The 26319-nt window shown below is 36.2% G+C and overlaps 1 protein-coding gene across 2 annotated transcripts in view; it reads right to left on the minus strand.

The window, feature by feature from the left end:
• Positions 1-4616: 4616 nt before the first annotated feature.
• LOC140155478 (transcription factor Sp9-like) overlaps positions 4617-26319 on the minus strand; it is a 61493-nt gene continuing 39790 nt past the window's right edge. Inside the window, exons 1-2 of one of the 2 annotated variants that reach the window (XM_072178342.1) lie at positions 10759-10881; positions 4617-10497 (exon numbers count right to left, since the gene is read on the minus strand). In XM_072178342.1, coding sequence (XP_072034443.1) covers positions 9019-10464 — 1446 coding nt within the window. In that variant the 5' untranslated portion in view covers positions 10465-10497; positions 10759-10881 and the 3' untranslated portion in view covers positions 4617-9018. Of the gene's footprint in view, positions 10498-10758; positions 10882-26319 lie in introns of those variants that run through there. The other variant, XM_072178341.1, reaches the window with a different exon arrangement.

Raw genomic sequence — 26319 nt, forward strand, 5'->3', positions numbered from 1 at the left:
CATGGTAATGGAACAACAATAGCACTAAAGCATCCTCTCTCACCTGGAATGGGATGGCTATGAACAGAGATGTCTTAAACAAAAGTTGACGTTTACAATATTAAGGGATCTGCAATGAGCGTTTTGAGCGTTTGGACAGTATTTTTTGTGGGACATGAGAGCACATCAGACCTATCGAATTGCATTCTGAAAACGAAGAATGTCTTTCTGATATCAAATAATTTTCATTTTTGAAATTCACGATATAATACAAATTTTATGACAAATTATTAAAATTTGATATTTTTCACATTTTTGATATATAACAGTCCTCGAAGTAAATTTTATAAATCTAATGATATATTCTTAAAGTGTATGTAGCTGGGAGGAAAAGCCGACGCTCAATTGAAAATTTTGATCTTTCATATTGAAGATATAGATTTTTTCCCCAAAAAGACCTAATTTTTGTTGGTGTTTTGGGGAAAAAATCCATATCTTCAATACGAAAGGTCAAAATTTTCAATTGATCGTCGGCTTATAATCCCACCTACATACACTTTAAGTACAAATTATCAGATTTATAAATTTAATTACATTGCGAATTTCAAAAAATCAAAATTATTTGATATCAGAAGGACATTCTTCGTATTCAGAATGCAATTCGATATGTCTGATGTGCTGTAATGTCCCACAATAAATACTGTCCAAAGGTTCATACCCCACCCCTTAAGGTGATATTGAAATTTTTGTTCGCCCCGTTGGCAGACGTGATTATGGTTGTAAACCATGGAAATCATACTGATTATCCTATTTTACTCAATGTTGTAACTTTTATTTTATTTTAACCTCGTAATAGTTTCATGTTCGTTTGTACCGTCGGTATCCTGGTTATGTTAGCAGTTACGGCAAAACGTCAGGAGGAATACACACATAAAATGAGTTGTACTTGATTCGATAAGTTCGGAGGTACTTCACGGACGTAAAACCTTCGGCCACAAATGTTGGTGGGAACAGGGGCGTAGGCAGCTTTCTTGGGGGGGGGCAAAATAATTTTTGGGGCACAGACGAAAAAATTGCGGTGGCATCATACAATACATATACCGGTTTTGTTTTTTAAGAGATATGATGTGCGTGAGTAGCGCGCAAAAAATAGTATTTTACACTATTTTTGCCCCCTGATCGGGATGATCAGCAGCGCGGAAAATTGTGTATTTTACACTATTTTGGCCCATGATCAGGGTGAATTTTGGTGGTAAAGGGACTCCTTGCCCCTTTTCTTTTCCTTTGCGCTAAATTGCGCTCCAGATTTTCTCTTTCATTTTTTGTCAGAGGGCACCCTGCCCCCCCCCGCTGGCGACGCTACTATGTGGGAAAATGCATTACCATAGAGTGACTTACTGTGTGAAACACAAATTCGTTAACCCCTTCCCATTCCCCATCCCCCCACACACACATTACACATGATATCATAATGCGAGTGCGAAAATACAGATAGCCATATTTGTGTCTTTTGTGTGACAAGAAATGAATGAGGACTCGTTTCTGAAGAGGGAGACAACTGACACTTCAATTTACCGTAGAATAACATATTCAATAATAATGTATCACGCCACTGTTTTTAAACCATTATCACCAATATATGCATCAAACTAATCTCATTAGCAGCGCGGCTAAGGGGGTAAAGGGGCCTATAAAAAGTATAGAATAGATACATTAATGGACACATTTATATTTTGTATATTTTCTTTGCTTTTTAACGAATCCCTCATCCAATCTTCGACGAGAGGGAGGGGAAGTGGTCCATGCAATCATCACCGCCCCCCCCCCCATATTATTGCAAAAGCTTATGTTTCTGACCAAATTTAAGCTCATGTTTGACCATTTTAGGCAAAAATTTGCAAATTTTCACACGATTCGCGCTTTTGCCTAATGCTATGCCATTATGCCATTTAGCTTGAAAGTGGAAATTTTTGTGCGTCTCGCTCGGAATTTGTACCAAGAAATTTATTCTGGGAGAAAGTGACGCTACTATTTGCTCCACTGTGTTCAAGGATTTTACACCTGCATCCACCCCACCCCCAAATATGTCATAAAGAATTACAGCACGTCTAACGTCATTGTTGATCAAATCTGCTCGTGCCCGGGGGCACTCCCATATATTAGTACGCATCATGTGCCTGTCAATAAAACCCCTACGGCGCTAAATGACCCCCTTTTCCATCAGCTTACTCCTAATGACTCCAGTTTACACCTAATGAGCCCCCTTTTTGCCCGCTTCGCGCGAATTTTGAACATGTAACATTTTCTAACAATTCTAGTTTCAAAATTGCAAGTTTTCGCAACATTTTGCACACTTTTGCCCAGAAATTATTTTCACTGTCAATGACACCCAATTTTCCCCCACTTTCTTGGAGCCCTCACTAATCGACACCCTTTTTTGTTGAAAAAATCAACACCGATATGTAATGACGGGCTCCGGTAGGCACAGTTACGTCACTTTCATATTCGAGTGCCCCCTAGCCCGTAATGCCTAATTAGCATCTCCAATGATGTTCACGATGTCTGCCATCATGGCTAAGTAAAGTGTTAATTTTTGTTTAGGACATCTCTGTTCAGAGCCATTGCATTCCAGGTGAGAGAGGATGCTTTAACGCTATTGTTGTTTCATTACCATGATTACACGTCATTTCTACTTACGGGCTGTACGTGTTGCTGAGGCTTATAACAGTACATAACATTAATGTAATGACCCGTCAGAGGGGTACCTGCATGGGACAACATAATACACAAACATGGCTACCCGTATCTTCGCATTCATTCATCGTGGGGTTTGTGTGTGTTACGGTCGCAACGACCTAATGCCAAAAACACTTACACAAGATCACTATAGAATGCACAACAAAATACACAACAAAACACACTGTTTGCATAAGTCTATAACATTATTTTCTTCTATTTTAACCTAATTTCATTTTCGTCTGTTTTGTCGTTATCTTAAAGTACAAGATTGGATGCACACAATAAAAGGGTTATAAACATCTCAAAAAAGTAAACAGGCATATCCAACAATCGGAATTACTACCCTGGTCGGAACCGGCTGTAACGAGGTGTTTAATCATGGGTCATCTGCCCCGCCTTTTATATACCAGATGAGCCACTGGGAGAGCGGATTAGATTTTTTTGGGGTCACCTGCGGGGAATTGTACCCAGGACCTCTCGTACCAAAGGAAAGGACCTTAGTGTGCAACGCTGCTCCCTAATGTTATCACCCAAAGTATTCATCTCAGTGAATGCGAAGATACGGTATAGGTATACCCATGTTTGTGTCTTTGTGTGTGGGACAATAATGAGAACTCCGACTGAATAGGGAGACGCCGCTTCAACATGTTCAATGTAAAGTAAAATAGGAAAATCATCACGATTTTACGCCACTATTTACAATCAACCAATAATCACTAATATGCACCCAACCAATCGAATTAGCGTCTCCAAAAATGTTCATGATTTTTTTGGTCAAAATTGAACAAAACCATCAAAATAATGCATTTCACCCAACATATGGCATCAAGATATAAAGACAATTTTTTTTTGTTTACCAATATTGAATACACATGTGATGTATTCTCCACACCAAATATGAAGTTCATACCATATTTACTTTCAAAGTTATATCTTTTTAATAATTGGCATTTTTGATAAAGAAAGGGAAAAAATCACAAAAAACTGCATTTTCAACCCAAATATCTCAGCTCGCATCACTTTTCAGAAATGCCAGCCGGGTTAATCAGAAAGATGAGACTCTTATGGTTAATTTTAACCCGGCTGGCACCTTTGTCAAAAATGTTGCACGAAAACTAGAGCAGATATACCGACGTGGCCTCTCTATTAAAAGTAAAACAATGGTTTTAGGGTGCACACAGGATCGCGTTAATTCTTTAGGCTGCTTTCATAGATTCACACGTCAAGACGGACAGATTATAGGAGGGTATCAAAAAGTTTTTGAAATCGCCCAGAAGTGAAAGAGCTATATCAATGAAATTTCGTCAGTGCAATCACTGGTCCTTATGTACACAATGGTACAAAAATGGTCTCATAAGTATGTTTACTTTTTTTACAGGCGGCGCTAGATGCCAATAACCTGCTGCCCCAGTTACTGCGCATAAACTGCAAGATTGTGAAAATTGAGGCAAGCAGCGTTATTAAGATCCTGCTTTTGAAGGGTTGCAGTGCCCAGAAAATCTATGATGAAATGAAAGTTATCTTCGGTAGTGATTGTGATATGGCACTGTTGCTTTTTGGAAAAGGAATTTTTATTTCATCACAGATTTTCTGGGCTCTGTAACCCTTAAAAAGCAGGATCTTAATAACGCTGCTTGCCTAAATTTTCTCAATCTTGCCGTTAATGCGCAGTAACTGTGACAGCAGGTTATTAGCATCTAGCGCCTCCTGTAAAAAATGTAAACATACTTATGAGACCATTTTTGCACCATAGTGTACATAAGGACCATAAGGATATTGCTCATTCACTTTTGGGCGATTTCAAAACGTTTTGATACCCCCTCGTAGAATGCAAGGGACAACTGATGCAGAGAGATAAATAATGAGACAAAAAGAGACAAAACAATTAATATCAGAATGTCAATGCACAGTGATCATTATTTTATTTATACTCATTATCATTATGTGAAGATGTGGATCACAAAATAGTTCAATCTGTTCACAAAAAATGTGCCACAATGCATATACTTAGTCATTGAGTATAGAATGTACTGTCAGAGGTTGGTTCTAAGGAATACGTACTACATAGTAACATTAAGGTTGGTCTGAACCCTGGAATTATGGAAACTTTCGGGCCTCATTTTTTAAAATTTCGACCAACTTCAAGAAATTTGCACCAAAAATGGTCAAAAAATGCTGAATTTTCAAAAAAATATTTTTGGTGAAGTTGGTCAAAATTCAAAAATATAAAAAAACGGTCCCTAGATATTTTTGTCTAGTTTTTAAAAATTAATAAAAAAAAATTTGGCCCAAGAAAGTGGGCCAAAAAACCGTTTTTTGGGATTTTGGGCCAAAAATGAGCATTTCATGGGCAAGAGAAGCCTATCTACAATAGCCAGATAGCTGCCCTGCAGACAATTTGACCATTTCTGCGCACATATTGTACACATGTGACACCTTTCTTGTCCTAAATGCCCGATATGTTTCTAGTGCATCACGTTATTATGTCTTGTGTTATTCATTATAAAGGTCAAATTATGATGTGGGGTGGGGTATGGAGGTATCCGGGGGAGGTATGAATGGGGGTGGTTGTGGGGGTGGGCGGGTGATGCGGAAGATGTAGATACTATACTCAATGACTAGTATTTGTTCTTATGGCATTATACAAACATATAAACACAGCAGTTGCGGCCGGCCGGGCTATTTAAATGATTATAAAATACCCATAAAGCCACATTCAAAGTATAGCTGCTCAGATCATTTCCATACCAAGTAAAATAAGGTGGGTTCTCTTAATAATACTTTATCGGTGGGGATTTTGAATTATACGATATTCCTGTATAAAAATCATACTATATTTTTATTCATATAAATACCAGTTAATAATGATAAATCCAAAAACTGTCAATTTTAAGCGAGATTAAGAACATAACACGGCGGTTACTTATTCATAAGTAGATATATGAGATGGTATGATCGGATGGGCCTTTGAATAGTAGCATTTTTTGTCTCATCAAGCATTTAAGATAATCTTATGTATTATTCGACGCTAAAAACCTGTTATTATAATATGATATCTCATCATTACGTGAAAGACAAAAATAATGTTTGGAAACCACGTCATTACCCAGAGGGCATTGGGAGATTATAGTTTGTCACGTGACACATTAATCCAGTCGGCTTCGTCAAACGATCGTGTTATGGATGATAAAAAAACAAGATTTAGATATAAAAGTGTTTTACCAAATTAAAATATGCTTTTTTGTATCCTCTTTCAAATTTTATCCTACACTTACATTAATATCTACATAATCATCATTTCAATTTTTTATTTCTGTATATTATATCACTCTTCATAAAAGTATTTCATATTTTTATAATTAGAAACAATTGAAATTCAAACAGCAACAAAATCTCACGGAAGAACAATACATTGGACATATTGTTTTACATGATTTATATGTCTGTCTAGACAACACAGAATATATAATGCGCTTACAAATTTACCATATAGTACCGTATTTACATAACCTGTCCACGCAGGTAATAATAATTATTATTGATAATATAATATAGCTACATCAGCTTTTTATCAAAAAATATTTACCACTCAAAAGACATAAAACATTGAAGTACAAATATATTACGCACGCTTGTCTCAAACACATCAGCTTGCAACAACCAATTCATTTTTAAAAAGCAGTAGTCAAAGCAATAAGCCCGCAGCAACTTACATCAATATGCAACAGTTTTTATGTTTAATAATAAATATCATTTTGGTGGATATAATAGTCGGGGATGATTGTAGATCACAAGACAGTGCTGGCAAAGACCTGGGCAGCTGTCCGATGTCCCCTATGGCCCTCCTTACTAGTACTTATTCCTAAACCATCCTCCCAATTTACCACTTTCTTTCCTTTGTTTTAGTTCCTCTTACCGCCATCATGATAATCATGCCACAACCATGTCGCTTTTAAGGGATATTTTGTTTGATGACTGACAATACAGTCAATTGTTTTGCTTGTCATAAAACCGGTTTGATAATTAGACCCATTTGATGGCATTACTACATAAAACCTTAAGACAATATATTAGGAAAACGGCTAGGTTATAAAACAATACGGGCAAACTGGCAAGGTACATTGGAGGCAAACAATATAATTATAAAAATATGTTCTTACTTTTGAAAAACAAAAATAAATGCCACCTTGCCGGTATTCATTCATTCACTCTATCTACTGTTCAAGTAAACATCTTATTACTTATGATGCTTGTATCTGTGCGAGGTATCATGACCGCGAGCTATACATGAGAAGAGATAAATTTTATTAACATACTGACCACATGGATAAGACAGAATGGTGAATTAGTGTAATTTTTCCATCGTAGCTATCATGGATATGGGAATTTGAAACTTGCCGAGCTAATATCTCAGCAACCGAGTATTGACGTAGCTGTGGTCAGTGCTATTTTCTTGTAACAATTTTCATTACTGGCCATGTATGACCATGATGACTGCTGTCGCACCATCTAGTCTTATTGATTTTTCTACGGCGGGACTGGACGTGCCGCTCGCTTCTTTCTTATCCGATCCTCTCTATATATTTTTAATCAAATATCGTTTGCGAAAAAATAAGACAGTCACTGCATGGATTAAACACACATTATTAACGATAGTATTTCTTGATCAACAGATCAAATGCTATACTTTTTTGTCCGTGTAAATAGTACAATAAAAGTATATAAATGAACGAAAGAATGACCATAGCACATGTGCCGCGTGTTAACATTGGTTAGGGTACTTTGCAAACATAATATCAAACTTTTAATGTCAAAAATGTATTTTAATTGCATGGGAATTCTTTTAAATCTTACAATTAAGCTGTTACAATCACACAAAATTAGATTTGTTACAATGGTAGGGCTATTATAGTAATAATGTTTTTGCTCCATAATATAAATCTAAAAGCACTTCAAAACAATGAATATATACACATGTGCTTTTGTGTCTTTCAATTAAAAAAATCATAATACTGCACACAAACTTTTAAGATACAATCCCTGAAAGAAATAAAACAAGAACACTCTCTACCCCCTGAGATGTGGACAAATAAAGTGGCAAGGAGCAGATACAGTCAGTCTACTCTGAAGTACAAAGTACTGACGCGGACGCACATATTGTGTCGACTTTGAAGGCACGCATACCTCAGCAGAGACGCAGCACTGCGCACTGTTTACGTTGCGTTGTCACTTTGTACTTCAGAGTGGACAAACTGTAGGCAGGATAACTTATCCAACGGGTACTCTAAAATACGACAATTTTACCCATAATGCAACGGGCACTCTAAAATAAGACAATTTTACCCATAATGCTGAAAACGACGCAGCCAACAAATTAGCTATTACTTTCAACAATTAGTGGTTATATCAAATTTAGACATGTATTTTCATTTTAAAGTGACCTTTACGAAGACACCGTCGACAATGAAGTAAATAGAAAACTCCTTAATTGTGTACTTTTATACTATTAATAGTAATTGTATCTATAAAATAATGATTATCAGATATGAAATAAAGTTGTAATAGTTTGAAGTGAGTTGTCGAGATGCCAAATGAATATTAAAATAGTTGCAAACAATACAATGGATGTTTAGAAGGGTCATAGTGACGATAGTTTGTGCGAGATTTATTGAAATGCTTGATGATAATAATACAAGATTCATTAATAATGATATGAATATCACGATCCGTTGAATACGTTTGAGAAAGCGGCTTATTTAACTGGTGAATCATGAACCTATAAAATACCTAAATATCCGCCATTGAAGTTTGAATAAGTTTTCTGTATATTACCGGTACTAGGAAAAAAAGTTCGCTGAAATATATATTCAAGTTCAAGTGAAGCAAAGTTTGTACAACAATGCCTCAGAGGTTAATAACATTTCCTCTTTTTTAGGGAGAAAAATGTAGAAATTAAATGCAAAATTCAGTGTGAAATGCGATCACGTAATAGTCTATACATTTCATATGTAAGTGTTTGAAACATTGAATTTATACTTCAAAATCAGCGCTGACAAACAATAATGGCGGATATTTCTGTTTCCGGGTACTTTACACGATTTCAATATGACTCTGTAAGTTTGACATGAAAGTTGCCTAAAGGATGACAACTAACAAATGTATTTTCAATCTTTAATTGCATTGGAGCTAGAAGATAGTTCTTAACCGCCTATTGAGGCAATTTTGACGCTTGTTTTCACCTGTCGGTCCTTGTTGGGGCGTCTCCTTTGGATATCTGAGGGCGTCTACATTTGACGCTGTTTAGCAGGATACGGGTTTGGTTTCCTGGTGCGAGTCGTGAGTCGCTGGTGGCGCGGAAACATTGCTAACAGGAGTTGAAGATAACGATGAACAAGTATCTTCATTTCCTGCCTCCATCATGCTGGGGCTATTCTCAGATTCGCTGCTGCTAGGAGCAGTCACATGGTTACTGTTACACCCAGTGTTACTACTAATATTACTAGAAGTATTACTACTACTCGAACTTGTGTTGTTCTTGTTGTTGGAGGAGTTCGTTGTAGTAGCAGTGTCAGTGTTGCCATTTTTCTTGGCATTATTGACATTGTTGCCGTTGGTATGTGTTTTAACATGCTTACTGAGATGGTCACTGCGCATAAAGCGTTTGTTACACGTTGGACACGCAAATCTTTTTTCGCCGGTATGAGTACGCAAATGTCGTTGTAACTCATCTGATCTTGTAAAACGCTTACCGCAAAACAGCCAGTTACAAACAAATGGGCGTTCACCCGTGTGCCATCTTAAATGAGCTTTAAGGTGCGACGTCTTACCGTAGACCTTCCCACAGCCAGGTATATGACAACTATGTACGTTCTTTTTCCTGACAGGTTGTCCGGCCGCTGCTAATCTTTCATTTTCATGGCAATTTGGGCAGTCACAAGTAGCCCGTCCCGCATATCTCCTGTTTGCGCGAGACGCTAGAGAAAGTCCAGTGAAACCAGGCGCGAAGAAAGGTGATCTTGGAAAGCCCATGAAATCGTAACCTGGTGGTAGTAGTGTTCCTAAACTGTCTTGTGTACAAGGAAATATCGATGGATGAGTCGGTAAGAAAGGATTGGGTGTAGTGGGTGAACCAAGCGCAGTATGAGCATTTAATGCACACTCAGCGGCCATAGCATAACTTGAAAACTTAGGTGTTTGAAGTCCAGGTGTGCCCGTACTCATACTCTGATGTAAATCTAACCACGTTGGTGTGTTCCGTATGTCCCACCATGAACTTAATGGTGAGGTAACATTAGCGTCTCTGGCTACTAAACTGGCTGAACTTGTAGCTTTAAGCCACGAATCAAAGGGATTACTGCACATTGGTAGGCTGGAGCATACTCCAGTCAGACTACTGTCCGTTGGGGTGGCACCATGAAGTCTTTGAATGATAGCGGGTTGAGAAGCGGAATCTGTCCAGGGCATGCTGCCGCTTTTTAAAGAGTTTCTCCCTGGTAAAAACATATCACTACTAAACGGCGATGCTAAACTCGGGCTAAACGTATGTCCTGATATAGACACAGGTAGTCCACTTGCACTACCGGAAATACCAGGAATCCTGGGATCGCCGTGAAGTCCTGTTGCAAGATCTGCCATTGAAGGTGATTTCTTGAAAGGGTGGAATCCTTTTTTTGTTTTAGGTTGATCCGCAATAGGTGGTGGGCTGCTACTTCTGGTGCCGATCTTATTACAGGTTGCTGCAAGCATTGCTAAAGGTGTGGCTCCGTGACGTGGTTGATCCTGAAACGAATAAAATAGATAAAACACACATAAGTTTAAAAAGTCAAATACACAATGTAATAACATATGCAAAGAATATTCAAATTGTAATGACAACATACAAAACTTTGGTACAAGCAAATGCAAAGAATGAATTGATATGAATATGATTGTGTTGGGTTGTTGCAGTTTTAATTTTAAAAATAAATAAATCTGTAGATGGCAACAAACCATTGCGTTCCGAGAAATAATCTAAGTTTAAAATCCAATAAAATCATTTACCCAAGTAGTCCTTTCCTTGACTCATTACAGACAGCAAAATATTAATTCCCTTGTTCTCTTTCGCCAACATTAAGGCATCTAAAAAGTAACCACACTGATCAACTACTTAAAGGCATATTTATCCCTCAGTCAGCACACTCTGTGTGGGTGACCCAGGCTGTTGTTAAACATGCCTCTATAGCACGCCCAATCAATGCCGCCAACTCAACCCCATCTGCCCAATCGCGCCGCCTGATTGGCCCTAACCTATGCATTACGTCACTTGAGGTCGCCATGGTATGGTTACTGCGTACGATAAGGCTTTATCTGCATATATGTATTAATTAATGAGGTGGACAAGGAGGTGGACCAATGGCTAACCAATTGCAAGCCAACGGTATCGCCCAAGTAAGCTACTTTCCAACCTTACGTGGAGGTGGTTTTATGGAGTCACCCACACTAAATTCAAAACCGTTAGGTGTTTATGGCTTATCCCTGTTCCACACCTTCAACCAGGGCGAGGAAACAATAGACGGAAAGCAACTGGGATATAATTACCGAATTTAAAATCAGATTTTCCATTCAACTGGAATTTTATTTAGATACCAATACCGTTACGGGGAATCGGGGGAAAAGTGATGTGCCAAACAAAATATTGATTGTCTGTTTTTGTTTTGTTTTTGTTTTTGCTTTTATTTCAATCAACTAATATTATAATTATACTATAGATAGCAATATTTCTATCTATAAGAAAAAGTAATGTGGCAAATCTAGTAAACGTCTGCATTACAGCGACAAAAGCATTTGGTTATTTGCACCACTAAACGAAACCCAATAATTACGCCCTCTGTAGTGCCTGGGCTTGGTTTATTCCCATTCAGGTAACCAACAATGCATGTAATTGAATAATCCACACATCAAATACGTACGCGTGCAGTCGCCAACATTTACATACAAAACATTGCTCACATTAACACACAGAGAATGAACTAGTTTATATATTATTCAGCACTCGATGATAAATCTTCCGTTTCAAACCAAATGCAATCAAAAGTATTTTATTTTACACAAATTATTATGAAAACGTTTTCGATGTTTTAAAAAAAACACCTTATTTTACCTCCCGTACTACTACTAGACCAAAAGTACAGATGCCCTTTGAAACTATAAAAGGGATTTAAAAAACCTTGAACATGTTCAACATATTTTAACATTACATACACCAAATCTTTGAGAACAATAGGAATCATGGTAATTGTTGGGTCTGTTGAGTCCTTGACAATTAATCATGATATCTTTTTGTGTGTTGTGTTTACTGAGTCTTCAAGGTAACTTACTTCTATCAATATTTTTCTAAGTAACAAGTTGGCGAACGTTTTGTATAATCATGCTAATTGAATGCTCTGCGCGCCACCAATAGGCTTCAACATAAAAAGTTTGAGATATTTTTTCAAAATATCAAGAGCTATCCTAAGAACCACTGAACCAATACTAGTCTTGTTTGTACTGACTTTAATTCATTTGTCATGCTGATTCCAAATATGGACATGAAAATGTATAATTCTGATGACATTTTGAATTAAAAAATTGAAACTTGTCGTTTGCAGTCAACACTCGCGTGGAGGGAGTTACTGCAAATACCGTAACGATACCAAAATTTGTATTAATTAATGAATAATATTATAAAATATGCACATGCACCTGTAGTTTGATATCAAGTAATATCAGGACATAAATGTTTATTTACAACTCTGTGAACAAAATAACGAAAAGGGTTTTCAATCTCATCTCTTTAAATTAAGCTGATTATCTTTACCTTGCAATAGAAAGTGTGAATTGCTAAACACGAAAAGAGCAGTTTAATAAAATTGTATACATTTTACAGCCTTCACGGTATAACGATTCATAATTCTTAAGATCGATTATATGTCATTCTTTTAACCATTAATATTGGTTTTCATTTTTAATCCATATTCAAGGATAATTTGTTACTAAAAAACTAGTACCTTCTTGCATCACGTTTGCACCGTGTTTATAGATCACCAAGTGTAAAGCGCACACGAGACCTTGAATACAGACCCAAAATCAAGTACCAGCTATAGGGTATTGAACTTTCGGCCAGTCTCTAACGATCGATCAAAATTAATGGGAAATTCTTTGTTGCCACCCCAATCGGAAGTGAATACTTCATGACTTTACAAGGTGATCAGTATTGTGTTCATATCAACAATACTTTTGAAACGAAGGCGTAGTTAAAGATTTTGAACAAAACAAATAAAGTACTTTGTGCACATGAAAAAAGTTAATGTGGTGTACACATAATGCCACCGAGAAAGAAGCTGAGAAACCGAGAGCGCCTCATTCGGTTGTTGTAGTGATTTTATCAATACAATTACGAGTAACTTAAAGCAAAAATGGCGATGCGCGCATAAATACTATATTGTTGTCATTGTTAATGATATTTTAGTATATTGTAGATTACGCCATTGTCTTGTTTATTATTAGAGTGAATAATAAGACATCTTAGTCCGTTTAATTGGTCGTTACATACCAAGCTTTGTGAGTATAGTGGTCACAAATCCACACTCCTTGTACACAAAACAAAAGAAATCATATTACGGCTTGATTAAGAGGCGAAACAATAGGTATTTAATCGGAGTTGAATGGTAATTTTTCCAACTCTTTCGGACCCTGGGGTACAAAGCCACGACAGTGGCTACAAAATGACCAGACCATTTCGTCGTGGCGATTCTTTCACCGTTTATTTGTTCTTTACACGTCCTGTACTTTTCTCTCTATATATCGCTGGGTCAATGACATCTCGCTCAATAACTTGTTGAAATGTACCTATACCAAAAACTTGAACGTTTGGACTATTATGCACTGTTTACATATTAAAAGTACTATTCTAGCACCACGAGTTGATGTACATGTCCCATCATTGGAATAATTATTTAATTAAGGTTGTCATTCAGTACTTTTAATTTCTTTATTTTTGCGGATTCATTTTCGTAATTTCCTTTGAAGGCGGGAAATGTGTAAGACAATTGACATTGTGATTACTAATGATGCAGCCAATCTGTATAGCACGAGACACAATCTCATCGTATAAACATGTGAGAATCTCCTATGTTTTTCTATTATAGTAACATTATCATGTGATGTTGTATTCCAGAGGACATAATAATCAACATCCAATGTTTATACGTGCGGGTTGTGCAGTGCGATATTGTCTTTGGATTGTTATCTAGTCTCAAATGCGCGCCATCAGTGAATGTTCCGAACATGCAATTTTACTACCGGTATTCCCAATTACGAATTTTGAAAAAAAGTTCGCGAAAAAAACGGATTTCAATACGATAATATTGTAAACTTAATAGTCATTTATCAAAATTTTACTATTCATGCACATAAACGGCAAACAATTAATTTCTCTTTTGAAGCTTTCCATTGTCATTTGATTATCATGATTATTGTATTCTCTCTTTAAATCTGGAGCAAAAATCACGACATTTAACAAATTTGAGATACTTTCATTTTGAAAGGGGTGGAGTACCCTTGTGTTATAATCTGGCTAAATAAATCAAGAAATCTTTCTTGCTTCTTGGTATCATCTGTCACAAGTTCATTACACTTCTATGTTCATTGTAATGAGTTTGGATTGCATATTCTCATCCATTGACACTACAGACACAAACTATGTCACAGTCTAGATTTGTGATTTAGCATGTAGCTAATTTTTTATTTAACAAATGTTTAGTGCTGTACATTCTCTGTTCAGTCATTCTTCACATTCATGTTCAAGTTCAGACTACACCTTGTGTCTGCTGGTCATCACTAAGTACATTCCCTATCAAAATCTGTTTATTAGGCATCCAATTTGCACTCTCTTTATTACAACTTCTTTATCCTCAAACCACATAATAGTTGTCAATGGACGGCCTGCATTACCAGAAGTAGCGGGATTGTTTTGTTCCGTTGGGTGATAATAATAGAAGGTTCACCTGAGATGAACTCTTGTGGCCCGACACCAGCTATCAGACTTGTTATATATTTTTACCCGTGTATAGCCCTTTGGGAGACTGATATGATCCGTGAACAGTCTGGACAACTGACCCAAAGTGACCACTAGATATTCGCTACATCCAACCCTCCTCTGTATTTGGGCTATTCCATTTAAAATCTGCTAACCCCCTGTGGTAGATTTAGCTAAAGTCTGCCACAGAGGGAGTATGAGTTTCAAGTAGAATAGACAGTTTGGTAACTTCCATTTGAAATACTCACTCCAGTTGTGGAAGATATAGGTAAAGATATAATACAGGGAGAGTATGTGTTTCAAAATGATTAACACTGACCAATTACATTTGAAAAACATACTCCCTCTGTGGAAGATATTTCCCAAATCTTCCACAGGGGTAGTGTGGATTTTAACTGGAATAGCCCATTGTCCAGGTAAAACCAACTCGGGTCACTAGGATCTACAACATGCTCATCTATCAGGGGAACAGTTCTTAAACCCCAATACATTTGTACATTCATTGAATGAACTTTGAAAATTTGGGTACGAAAACTCATACTCTGCCACTTGAGGTCAAATTTTGCACTATGATCGTTTAATTAAGGTTATTGAACTATGCCATTGGAATGAGGCTCTTGTGGTCTATAGTGGGTAGTCTCACCCGCTAGTTTGAATATCCAGAAGGAAATCATTTGTAATTAATTGATATCGATATGAATTGTCAATGGCATTTACGATATCATTACTTTGTACCTTCATGAATGACCTTGTGTAATTCACTAATTTCTATAGAAGCGTAAAATTGTAAGAACAATGGCTGCAAAATAAAGCCAGATATAGCAATAGAATTAGCGTGTCATTTCTAGCATGCCAGCTCATATTTTCGTATAGGTAGCTCACCACACAATCCGCAAGAGCTGACAAATATATTTGGTTAACACATATCATTCGACAAGTCGGTGTCACAACAGTTAGTTTTAGGTGTAAGTAAGCATGCAAGCATTACTTGATATCGTTTTAAAAAGATAATACAGATATTCCGGATGATTTATTGTCTAATCTAATTACGTTTCAAGATGAATAAGCATTATTTTGTTGACTAGCTCGCGTTTAAGATATCTTAAGGCACGATGGGCTTCAAGCGTGAATTTAAGTTGACAAGTCAAGTCAATTCGAAGGGGCAATCCTTATGGGGTATCTCTCTGAAAGGCGTGTAAGGGTATTTCCTTCGGACCGCCTACCTTCACTTACCATGTAGTGTTATATGCGCTGAAAAACTACAGCTCAGACATTAGTTAAGTTAAAATCTAATCCTACTATATAGTAATTTATTAAGAGTAAAGACACGAGCGTGTGTCACAAGAGGATAGAGATCATACGGTATTTTATAGATTTAGTTTTTACTCCATCGCATGTTCATCATTTAGCAAGATGCGTCTTAGGGGATAGTGAGGAGCATGAGAATCATATTTTTGACAAAATTAATTAAGTATAATTTTACGCAGTGTCTAAAAGATACAATAATCATAACGCATATTGTCATGAAGATCTGCCGGCGCAAAGGCAATGGTGCGTACTATCATAGTTTCCGATACTCATGCATTCATTCCAACGTATTACCTTAATTCTCTTCACGCGGGTGTCGACTGCAGACGACATGTTTAAAAAAAAATTCAAAATTCAAAAATTGCAGAAATGTAAATTTTCATGACCATATTTGGAATCAGCATGAAAATTGCATTAAAATGAGTACAAACAAGCCTAGTATTGGTTCAGTAGTTCTTACGATAGCTCTTGATATTTTGAGAAAATATTTCAAAACTTGAACCTTTTCCGTTAAAGCGCATGGCTAGCACGCAGAGCATTATAAAAGGTCAAAGGCGCCCTATAGCTTTGCTCAGACTCATACTTCATAGAGATGACACAAGACATCGTTACCTTCGCGATATTGCTCAATTAAGACGAATTTCAAGATGCTTTAACATATTATAATACTGAAAGTGATAAACTATCAGCTACAATTTTTGATCGGCGTAAAGAACCGCCCGGAGTCATTAGCGTGTTGTCGGAACAGCAATCTTTCCATTTCGATCTTACGCATCAGCTAATTTTTGACATGCAGTAATACAAGTGGAAATCAAATTGTGTTAGATATGTATCTGTAGACCCGTTTATCAAAACCAGTTTTGACTGTTTAGAAAAATGTAGAGAGTTAAACAAGGCGACTACAACTTACAAGTACTCACTATCACATGAAAATGTGATATATGCGAGGCAATGAAAAGACTAATTACTTTGCCTCCTAAAGCGCCAACATGGAGTGGGTTTATTCGCGTGCAATGGGCTGTGATACGAGTTTATCATGAAACGTATTGCAAAAACAGTCCGTTTTCATACCTAATTAGAGTCTATGTCAGATGTGAAGTTAATACTATCTTTGGTTCAAATTAAAAACCAACCCAAAATCCATCATCGTAGCTATTGAACTATGTGGAGATATTTCAGCAGCTCAGTTTTCAGATCAAGTGTGGGAATATAATATCATATTTACGTTTTTTGATTAACGATTGTCCCACTAAATATACATAACGTATTGAATTTTAAAGCTAGACTCTAAATACTGTACAGATATGCGTAAATAGACTTTTGCTTTAATGTAGTGATAATAATCCGTGTTTTATAGGGGTACTACACCCCTCGTTAATGTGTGTCTATTTTTGCATTTTTCTCAAAAACTAATAACACACTTGAAACTAAATTTATGTATATCATAGGGCAAGGATCAATTACTACACTGGAATTTCAGTGACCCAAGACAAGCGGTTTGTTCTTTATGATAAGAAATAAGGTACCGCTAAGATGTACCTCATTTCCTATCATATATACTGAACCGCTTGTCTTGAGTCAGTGAAATTTCAGTGTAGTAATTGGATTCCTTGCCCCAATAATATACATAAATTTTGTTACCAGTGTGTTATTATTTTTGGAGAAAAATGCAAAAATAGTCACAAATTTACCACAGGGGTGTAGTACCCCCTTAAAAGATATATTTTCCATCACATAAGTCACATTTTTCATGTGATTTACAAAACTATATCATTTTGTCATACATAGACAATAGAAAGAGTCTGCATCATCCCATACTCTAATTTGTCGATTATATTTTTTTTCCTATTCCGTATCTAATACACTGGGGATGTTGGTGATGTAATGTAATTATGTCACAAGCAAGCGCCTCCTAGCTAGATGCATCAAAGAGCAGGAGGCGGGAAGATATGGTTATTACTGGTAGATTCTCTTCCCGACAAGGGAGTATAAAGTACTCCGTTAAACCCCCAGTCACATGGTTTCATGTTGTTAAAAGACCCCATAGCACTGAATGGGATGGCCCGTAATATGTCAGTACGGTGTGTTCATTTGTGTCTGAGGAGTTCACAATTCCGGTGAAGGGAATGTTCTCGCACAATCTCGCGGGATTTTTGACAAAACTGCTAATGGCTAAAATGTTGCTCTGACGGATCGTCAAGGGAATTATACTTGCTGTGTGTGTTGCGCCAAGAGTAACTGCCACTTTTAATTTCATAACATTTTATAAAAAACTGGCGCGAATCCAATGACCCAGAGTCAGAAAAAAGTAAAATATACTAATGTAATAATTGAAAAGCATGCAGCCTATTTGTCAAGTAAGGAATATCTAGATTGTCATATAAAGCTTTTATGTACTTGTATTATCACAAGTGAAACAAAAAAAGTAATCTCACTTCGATCTCATTACTAATCAAAATTTTCATGCGTTATTTCATTTGCTTTAGATGACCGAAGTAGATAATTTCAAAGACAATTCAATCACAAATTTGTCACTTTACATATCATAGAAGTGGTGAAAGTGTTTATACATGCCAATTTAATGCCACAATGACTGACTCGGTAGCTCAGCTTAGTTAACAAAGTCTGTATTTTTTAACAATTGCGGGGAAAGCCCTCGATGATATTTGAATTATGGAAGTGAAATGCAAATACAAACACTGCATGTGCTTGTAACTGTCAAATTCAGCGAGCGTAACACATTGGTTCTTTAACACGTCCTGTTCAAAGTACACAAATGCAGCAACTTGAAGTCGATGGTTGGAGTACGATAGAGGACGAGTCGAGGGAGAATCCCTCACAATAAGCCCTTTTTTCTCACTTACTATCTTACATTTTATGCTAACATGATAGATTCAACCAATTGAAGTGGGAGAGTTGTTCAACCGGTAATATCGTACCAAGAGTCATTCGCATTATTCTACGATTTGATTTCCTTCTTGAGAAGATAACAGTGCTATAATATTATATTGATGAGAACTGGGGAGCAAGTGGCAGCAAGTTTTGAACTCAAGTTGTTAGCTTTTCTTGCCAGTTGTCATGCACGGCTGTGTGTCAGGTTTTATTGTGAACAAGTTGTGTTTTTGTGGGCACGTTATGACTAGTTAGAAATTGAAATACCGTATTATTTACTATTACAATATAGGCTAACTATACCCAAATCAGTTTGTGGCAACAATAATATATATGTCTTTGTACCGTGCAAAACTAAAAGCACCCTTTCCTTTATTTAAAATTTTCAAAAAGGTATTTCAGTCTTCTGTACGCAGTTTATAAAACAAAATAAAAATCCGTAGCAGCAGATCTAAAGCGTTTTTGGGGCGCCCTCTACGGAGGCGTCCCACAATATTGGCATGTACTTGTGAGTAGCTTCTAATTTCAGTCTTACTAGATTTACTCCGCAATTGTTGTGCTATTTTGCTAAAATTATGCCCTTGCTCAGAAATAAATCCACAATATGCTTGGATTTTATTTTATTATTGTTTTCTGTTATGCACAGGATAAAATGGTGTGCGTATATTCTTTGTTTAAAATACAAAATTAATGGATTTGTAAAACACCAAATAAATCGAGACCTTTGACCTTTGTAACCACTTTGACCTTTGTAACCAGTTTACCGCCTCTTAGAACCCGATAGACGGTGACCAACACTTTGGATTACAATAGCCTAATCTGAATGGCATAGTCCAATAAGCTCAAATAAACAATCATAGTGCAAAATTTGACCTAACTTGCAGAGTATGAGTTTTTGTACCCAAAGTTTCAAAGTCAGGCATCTTATCAAGATCAAGATAGTGATAGTGACATAACAATTAACACGCTTATCTTACCAAGGTCTTATCTATCTGCATGGGGTAATTGGAAATTATGGTGTAGCCTATTTGTTTTAAGGATGAAACAACTGGCTCCTTTTTGCATGGAAATTAGAACAAATTACTATACAAGCTGTATCAAAAAGTTTGGTACCCAGCAGTTTTGATAGTAATTGAAAAGCCTGGTTCTTCCAAATGCAATATCGGGTCCCCTTAAAATGATAAAATGATCAGACCATAAATCTTTTGTGACTGTTTATGACATTAATCAACAAATTATGCGGATCCTAGATGTGTCGAGGATGTTATGTTTATGAACAAAACGTTACGTTTGTATTTTCAACATTGTTAATCATTGCTACGTGTATGTTAACAAATGAAAGTTCTGTAATTATTTTAATTCTTCAATGCTAAGTTAGTAAGTATTCTTTTGGATATCATCAAATTGTAAATCTCTAGTCAGATTTTCAGTGTGTTAACAACTATGTATCAAAGATGTTACGTTCATGTACAAAACATTAACGTTCTTATCTTGTAAACATTGTATACCCATATAGCTACTTTTGAAGAATGAATGTTCTGTAATTGTCTTTTATCCTTCATCTCTATTAGATTTTCAGTGTATTAGCAAGTAGATGATGTATATGTATCACAGACGTTATGATGTATATGTATCACAGATGTTATACATTCATAAAAACTTTTCTTTTGGTCAACATAGGGGTAGATCCTCTTCTATACTATCCATCATATACCCCCTGCATAACGAAATTCAACAATATTCAATATCCAAAGCAATATCATCACTACAATATGCCCCAAAATTGAACTCCCCCACCCCACATAATCGCAAATTGACACGACAGCTTCATTCCAATTCAATTTATTTCATCCAAAAACGGTCCTGTGATACACCTTCCCTAATCAAACACATTTGTCTTGCATTTGATCATCTTCTACTCTTCCCTAGAAAAAATCATTATGATACCAAATCCCCGGGACCAAATCTAAACACCATGCCATGGAATTCACCATATCACGTCCAAGCTCACATAATTTGGGCGCCCCATTCCTTTTTTAAAGGAATTTTTTTACAATATAAAATCCACGATAAACATGTAGCCTAGCCTATCCTTACAGCCAATGACACCGTGATCAAGATTGATCAGTGAGTGTTTTAAAATAATAACAAACTCACCCGGATATACTGTTATTATTTTACCCACTTCCATTTAATCCATTTGTGTCGTTTCATATACATATTCTATACTGTATCTTTTTTTATTCAAACATACCAAACCACATGTAAAAAAACGCGCCACTTTTCCACTTCGCAAAAACACACATACGTCGTTCCATTAGCGCGGAAATTTGCAACACGCCTCTTCATTAAGGCGAGAAGGACGGAAATTACTAAAGGGAACCCAAATCATGATAATATTTCAAAATCCTTTCTCTTATACTCAAATCTCTCCCGTGCTTCACAATTATTTTTGACAAAGTCTTAAAATAAAAGGGGACATTAGAAAACAGTAGTGCCGGAGGCCTAGGGAGGATAATGATGCCTCTAATGTCTTTTTACATCTCAAAATCCCCTTGAGGACACCGCGGATTTTATACTAGCTAAGGATGAGGTAGAATAATTGCGTGACGGAATACGCCAAAGATGATATCAATCATACTTTACATGACCAAAAATATATATACCCACTCCCTGTCCCGTCTTAGCAGCAACATTTGATTTTCTTAATTTTTAATCTATTTTCTTAGCGAGTTTATTTCATATCGTACCGCCTGTAAATTGAGACGCCGACACCGGTGAACGTGCTTAGGTGTGCTAGTGAAACACAAATGGGCAATTTAGTGTTAGTATATGTGCTTCAATATGCATCTCTATGGCTCGTTAGCCAAATTAAAACGCCCCGGGTATCACTTACATATTGTCTATTAGACCTATAAACCTGAAAAACAACGTATCACCGGTCATTGGCGGAGGACTTACTATCAAACGGACGGGCGGGCAGCCAGATTGACGAATGGGCACTGATTTTAAATTTGTATTCGACTATATATTATCATTTCTGGATATTATGTTGTCCTGATATTGATATAGATTCATAGGTGTCACATGATTTGTTAATTTTCTACATCATAACACTGGAACGATAGGGTTCATTTATAAGGAGAACTTGTAAATTCCCTCAGTGGGCGTACATAAAGTAGTTTCCCTACGAATTACGTATATACGAGACTTTGTATTGCAATTCTATATCATGGCATTTGTTTTTTGTAAGTGCTGTCCCTTAATGAAGAAGTAAAAGGGTATTATAACTTTGCAATCATACTTCCTCGCTCGGTTGTTCTTTCTTAACCCTTTTCCACGAGTGTCGACTGCAGACGACAAGTTTCAATTTTTTCAATTAAAAAAAAAATCACGGTAAGATTTCATGACTATTTTGAATCAGCATGAAAAATGCATTACAATGAATACAAACAAGCCTATTGGTTCAGTGGGTCTTAAGATAGCTCTTGATATTTTGAGAAAATATCTCGAAACTTTTCTCTGGCAGTATACCAATATCTATAAGCTCGTAAATGGATATCGATCGACCGCGCCAGGTTTGGTGTAGATATTGAGCTAGTCGATTTCCAGCATCAGCCCTCCCTCCCTATATTATCCGCCCTTCCACCCTTTTGCTTTTTGAATGAAACAAGACGTTTAAAATTATGCAAATTATACAAAGTTTGTCTCAGAGTGGGCTACGAATACGCTCGATAGAACAGTGTACAAGACGCTGATATTTTTCATAGAGGGCATTGACCCCTGTCAACTGACCAAATACTGATGTTATTTTATACCATTTTAGTATAAAGAGCAGGCAATTTATGATACCGCTATTATTAGAGCTAGCCAATATTTCATGGTCCAACATGATGATTCGATACATGTTTTATCGGGATGTGAGCGAAATCAACGTGGAACTAAAAAGCAAATTTTGATAAAAAAATTATAAAAAATCAAGATCTTTGATGAAAGCTAACTTAACTAACTGCATGCAACGTATAAAATCTCAAATTATGATATATATATGTGCAAGAAAGCAATAATATTCACAAATATATACAAAAATAACGGCATATAAAAATTTCTATAACCCAATTCATTCTACTCTGCTCATAGTGCGCGTTAAAATAGCTCAACAGGGCATACGTGTAATCATTGCATTAAGAAGCTGATATTTTCCATTTTGTCATCTCAACCATCATTGATGCTTTACTGAATTGCAATGTGATATTACTCATTATAAAGGCGCAGACATACAATCAATTTAACACCCTCCAACTCGCTTTGATCAAATTGAAAGAGGGAGGAGCTGTTTTTATTGACCGTGTCAAGAATTCGCAACTAAGCAATATTATTATGCTGTATTATAGTACATACGCGACTAGCTATAAAGAAGGAAAAGTTTTCTCGTCCAAAAATTGAATTGATTTGTTATGGTAATACACAAAGAAAGTGGTGTCATTCGGAGAGAGAATGATTAATCGTTGTAATTGGACAAAAGAAAGTTAGAAGTTAACTAAATCAGGGCATTTAGCAATTTACATAATTATATTTGCGTGTTTTGCAAGAGTAGTGGCCTGAATCGTAAATCTTGTGGGAAAAGAGAAAATATGATTAGAATTTGTAATATTGTAAAAAATATACTCGTAATTTTATGGGAAAAGAGAAAATATGATTAGAATTTGTAATTGTAAAAGATATACTCGTAATTTGTTGAATTCTAAGCAGCCTATTGTTTGAATGGATTTACGTTTAGTTATATTAGACATCTTTTGGTGTTTATGATGTATTTTATTAGTGGAAAACATTCTTGCTTTCTTCTGCTGATTCCGTCATTGATGAAGAAGTGAGCTACTGCTGATATGATGAAGGTGTTTGATTCGCTGCTGATTGCACTGACAGATGCTTTGCCAATGGATCACTGAAATGTTGAAGACATTTTTGCTATCTCTTGCTGGTCACTAAAATGATAAAGACATATCCGCTATCTACTGCTGATCACAGATATGCTGAAGGATTTTGACATTTTTGCTATCTACTGCTGATAAATACAATGATGAAGACCTTTTCCTCTCTACTGCTAATCGCAGACACGGTGCGTGGATTTTGACATTTTTGCTATCTACTGCTGATAACTGCAATAATTATGAATACTTTTTTAATTTATTGCTGATCACTGATTGATATGAAGATATTTTGCTATCCACTGCTGATCACTGCATTGATGAGACATTTTGATATCTATTGCACTCTCAGAAATAAAGGTTCTAATATGTTTGCTATATCTAACTTCTTCTGATAAGCCAATTAATGAAGTGTTTGCTATCTACTGCTGATAGCAGAATTCATGAAGACACTTGGCCACCAATATTGTTGTTGTAGCCTGAAACAAATATGTACTAAGCGAAAACTTGTTGACAATTAATTAAGAAAAAATGTTTATTAAATATCTAGTGTTGATCAATGAGTTTATTATGCATTTGATGAAGTGGAAGTTATGGTAATGGTTTTATAGATATAATTTGATCGGTATTTTAGTAAGTTACCTCACAAACACTCTTTTACCTACCTGATTTACCATGCATACTGTATAAAAATGGGCACGCGTGTTAGATAAACAGCATTATTATAAAAGACATGTAATATTTTGATTTTTTTACAGCAACTATTCAAAATATTAATGCAATTACGTTCTTTAGAAGAGGGATTAGAGGCTCAGACAGATGCTATACCCCAGTGTCTATTCAATCTTTTTTTGCTTCCCGAATATTTAGTTTCAATGAATGAGAGCGTTGATGATTACGAAGGCTTAATATTATGCTGATATGGATTCTGGATCTCACAAGTAAATCGCCCAGATTTTAATTCTTTCCGCACGGTATAATCGGATATTCCAACTGAAATCCTTACACCCCCTATGGAAGACATGACCTTAATCTTCCACACAGGGAGTGTGAATTTCAAATGGGGTTACTTGAATGAGTGACTCCATTTGGAATCTACACCCCCTGTGTGGGAGATTAAGGTCATGTCTTTCATAGAGGGTGTATGGATTTCAACTGGAATTGCCCAAATGGTGACGACTTGTGAAAATTTAATGAATCACAAAATATGCTTAAAATCATGATGAATACTTAATAAATACCGTACTAATATGCCTAGTATAATATGCATATTTTAAGTCGTTATAATCTTTCAAAATTAATGCGTCTATGATAGCTATATGGTACGGCTATATGGTTACATTTAAACCTATTACAATGTTAAGTCGGCTTTGACCAAGTGACGAAATCGTGCATAACAAAAAAGACCCGGTTTGTGCTCAAGTGTAAGCGATCCCACACTAAGACCTCCATGTCATTTTGCTTGAATAACTGTGCCATTGAGTACTCCTTATTGAAGCAGAATAAAATCTATGAAATATGTATTTTTCTATTCAATTCTAGCTAGACATTTTCTGTCAGGCAGCGCGTTCTACAAAGAAGAAGTTATTTATCTTTTGGTCACTTGTTTACTTAGTTGAGAAATTACGCTAGAGGGTCGGTTCATTATATTACATGGATGTTTTAATTAGCTTGGGAGGTTCATTCCCTGTAGGCATAAGATGATTTTTGTATACATTTGAATATGAAAAAATAAGGGTAAAAAAGCATTAAAAATGAGTCAAATTGCAAAATGGCCGAATGGGGATACTTGTGTAAAAACACAACAGGAAGTTAATCGGGATATAATGTCTACTCCAATGTCAGGTGAATGTTACCAGTCAAAGCTATTAGCAAGCAGTGTGCAAGAGAGGGGCTGTCTTAATGCTCTCATCATCATTCGACGTTAACCATTTACCTGCTAGCAGGATTTGTGGGATCGATAATATCAAAAGCTTGATTAAACTTGGTTGGAATTCAATGTATGTGGTTGGGAATTATGAATTCCACAAATAAATTAAATACAAAATACAATATAAATTCATCTTCTTCATACTATTTGAATTATCATACTATTTGTGAAGATAAAGCACATTATTCAACTTCCCTGATTCAACTGACATCCGATCATGTTTTAATTGCCTGGACATAGCAAAAGCTTTTGATTTTGGACATGCATGTTTGGAGAAACAAAAACGCCTAGAGGAAGAGAAAGCACTCGGCCTCCCTCCATGCATCATCAACTGTAAGCATTATTATGTTGTCCGACTTGTGTCGTAATGTTTACACAAACATTGAATGTTCTGTCATTTTGAAGTAGATGACGAGATTGACATGTGATTTCATTAGCAAGGCAAAAAATATATACGAGGGTCAAGATCAGGCTCAAACTAACTTAGA

Source organism: Amphiura filiformis, chromosome 6 (assembly GCF_039555335.1).
Source record: "Amphiura filiformis chromosome 6, Afil_fr2py, whole genome shotgun sequence".
Classification (NCBI taxonomy): Eukaryota; Metazoa; Echinodermata; class Ophiuroidea; order Amphilepidida; family Amphiuridae; genus Amphiura; species Amphiura filiformis.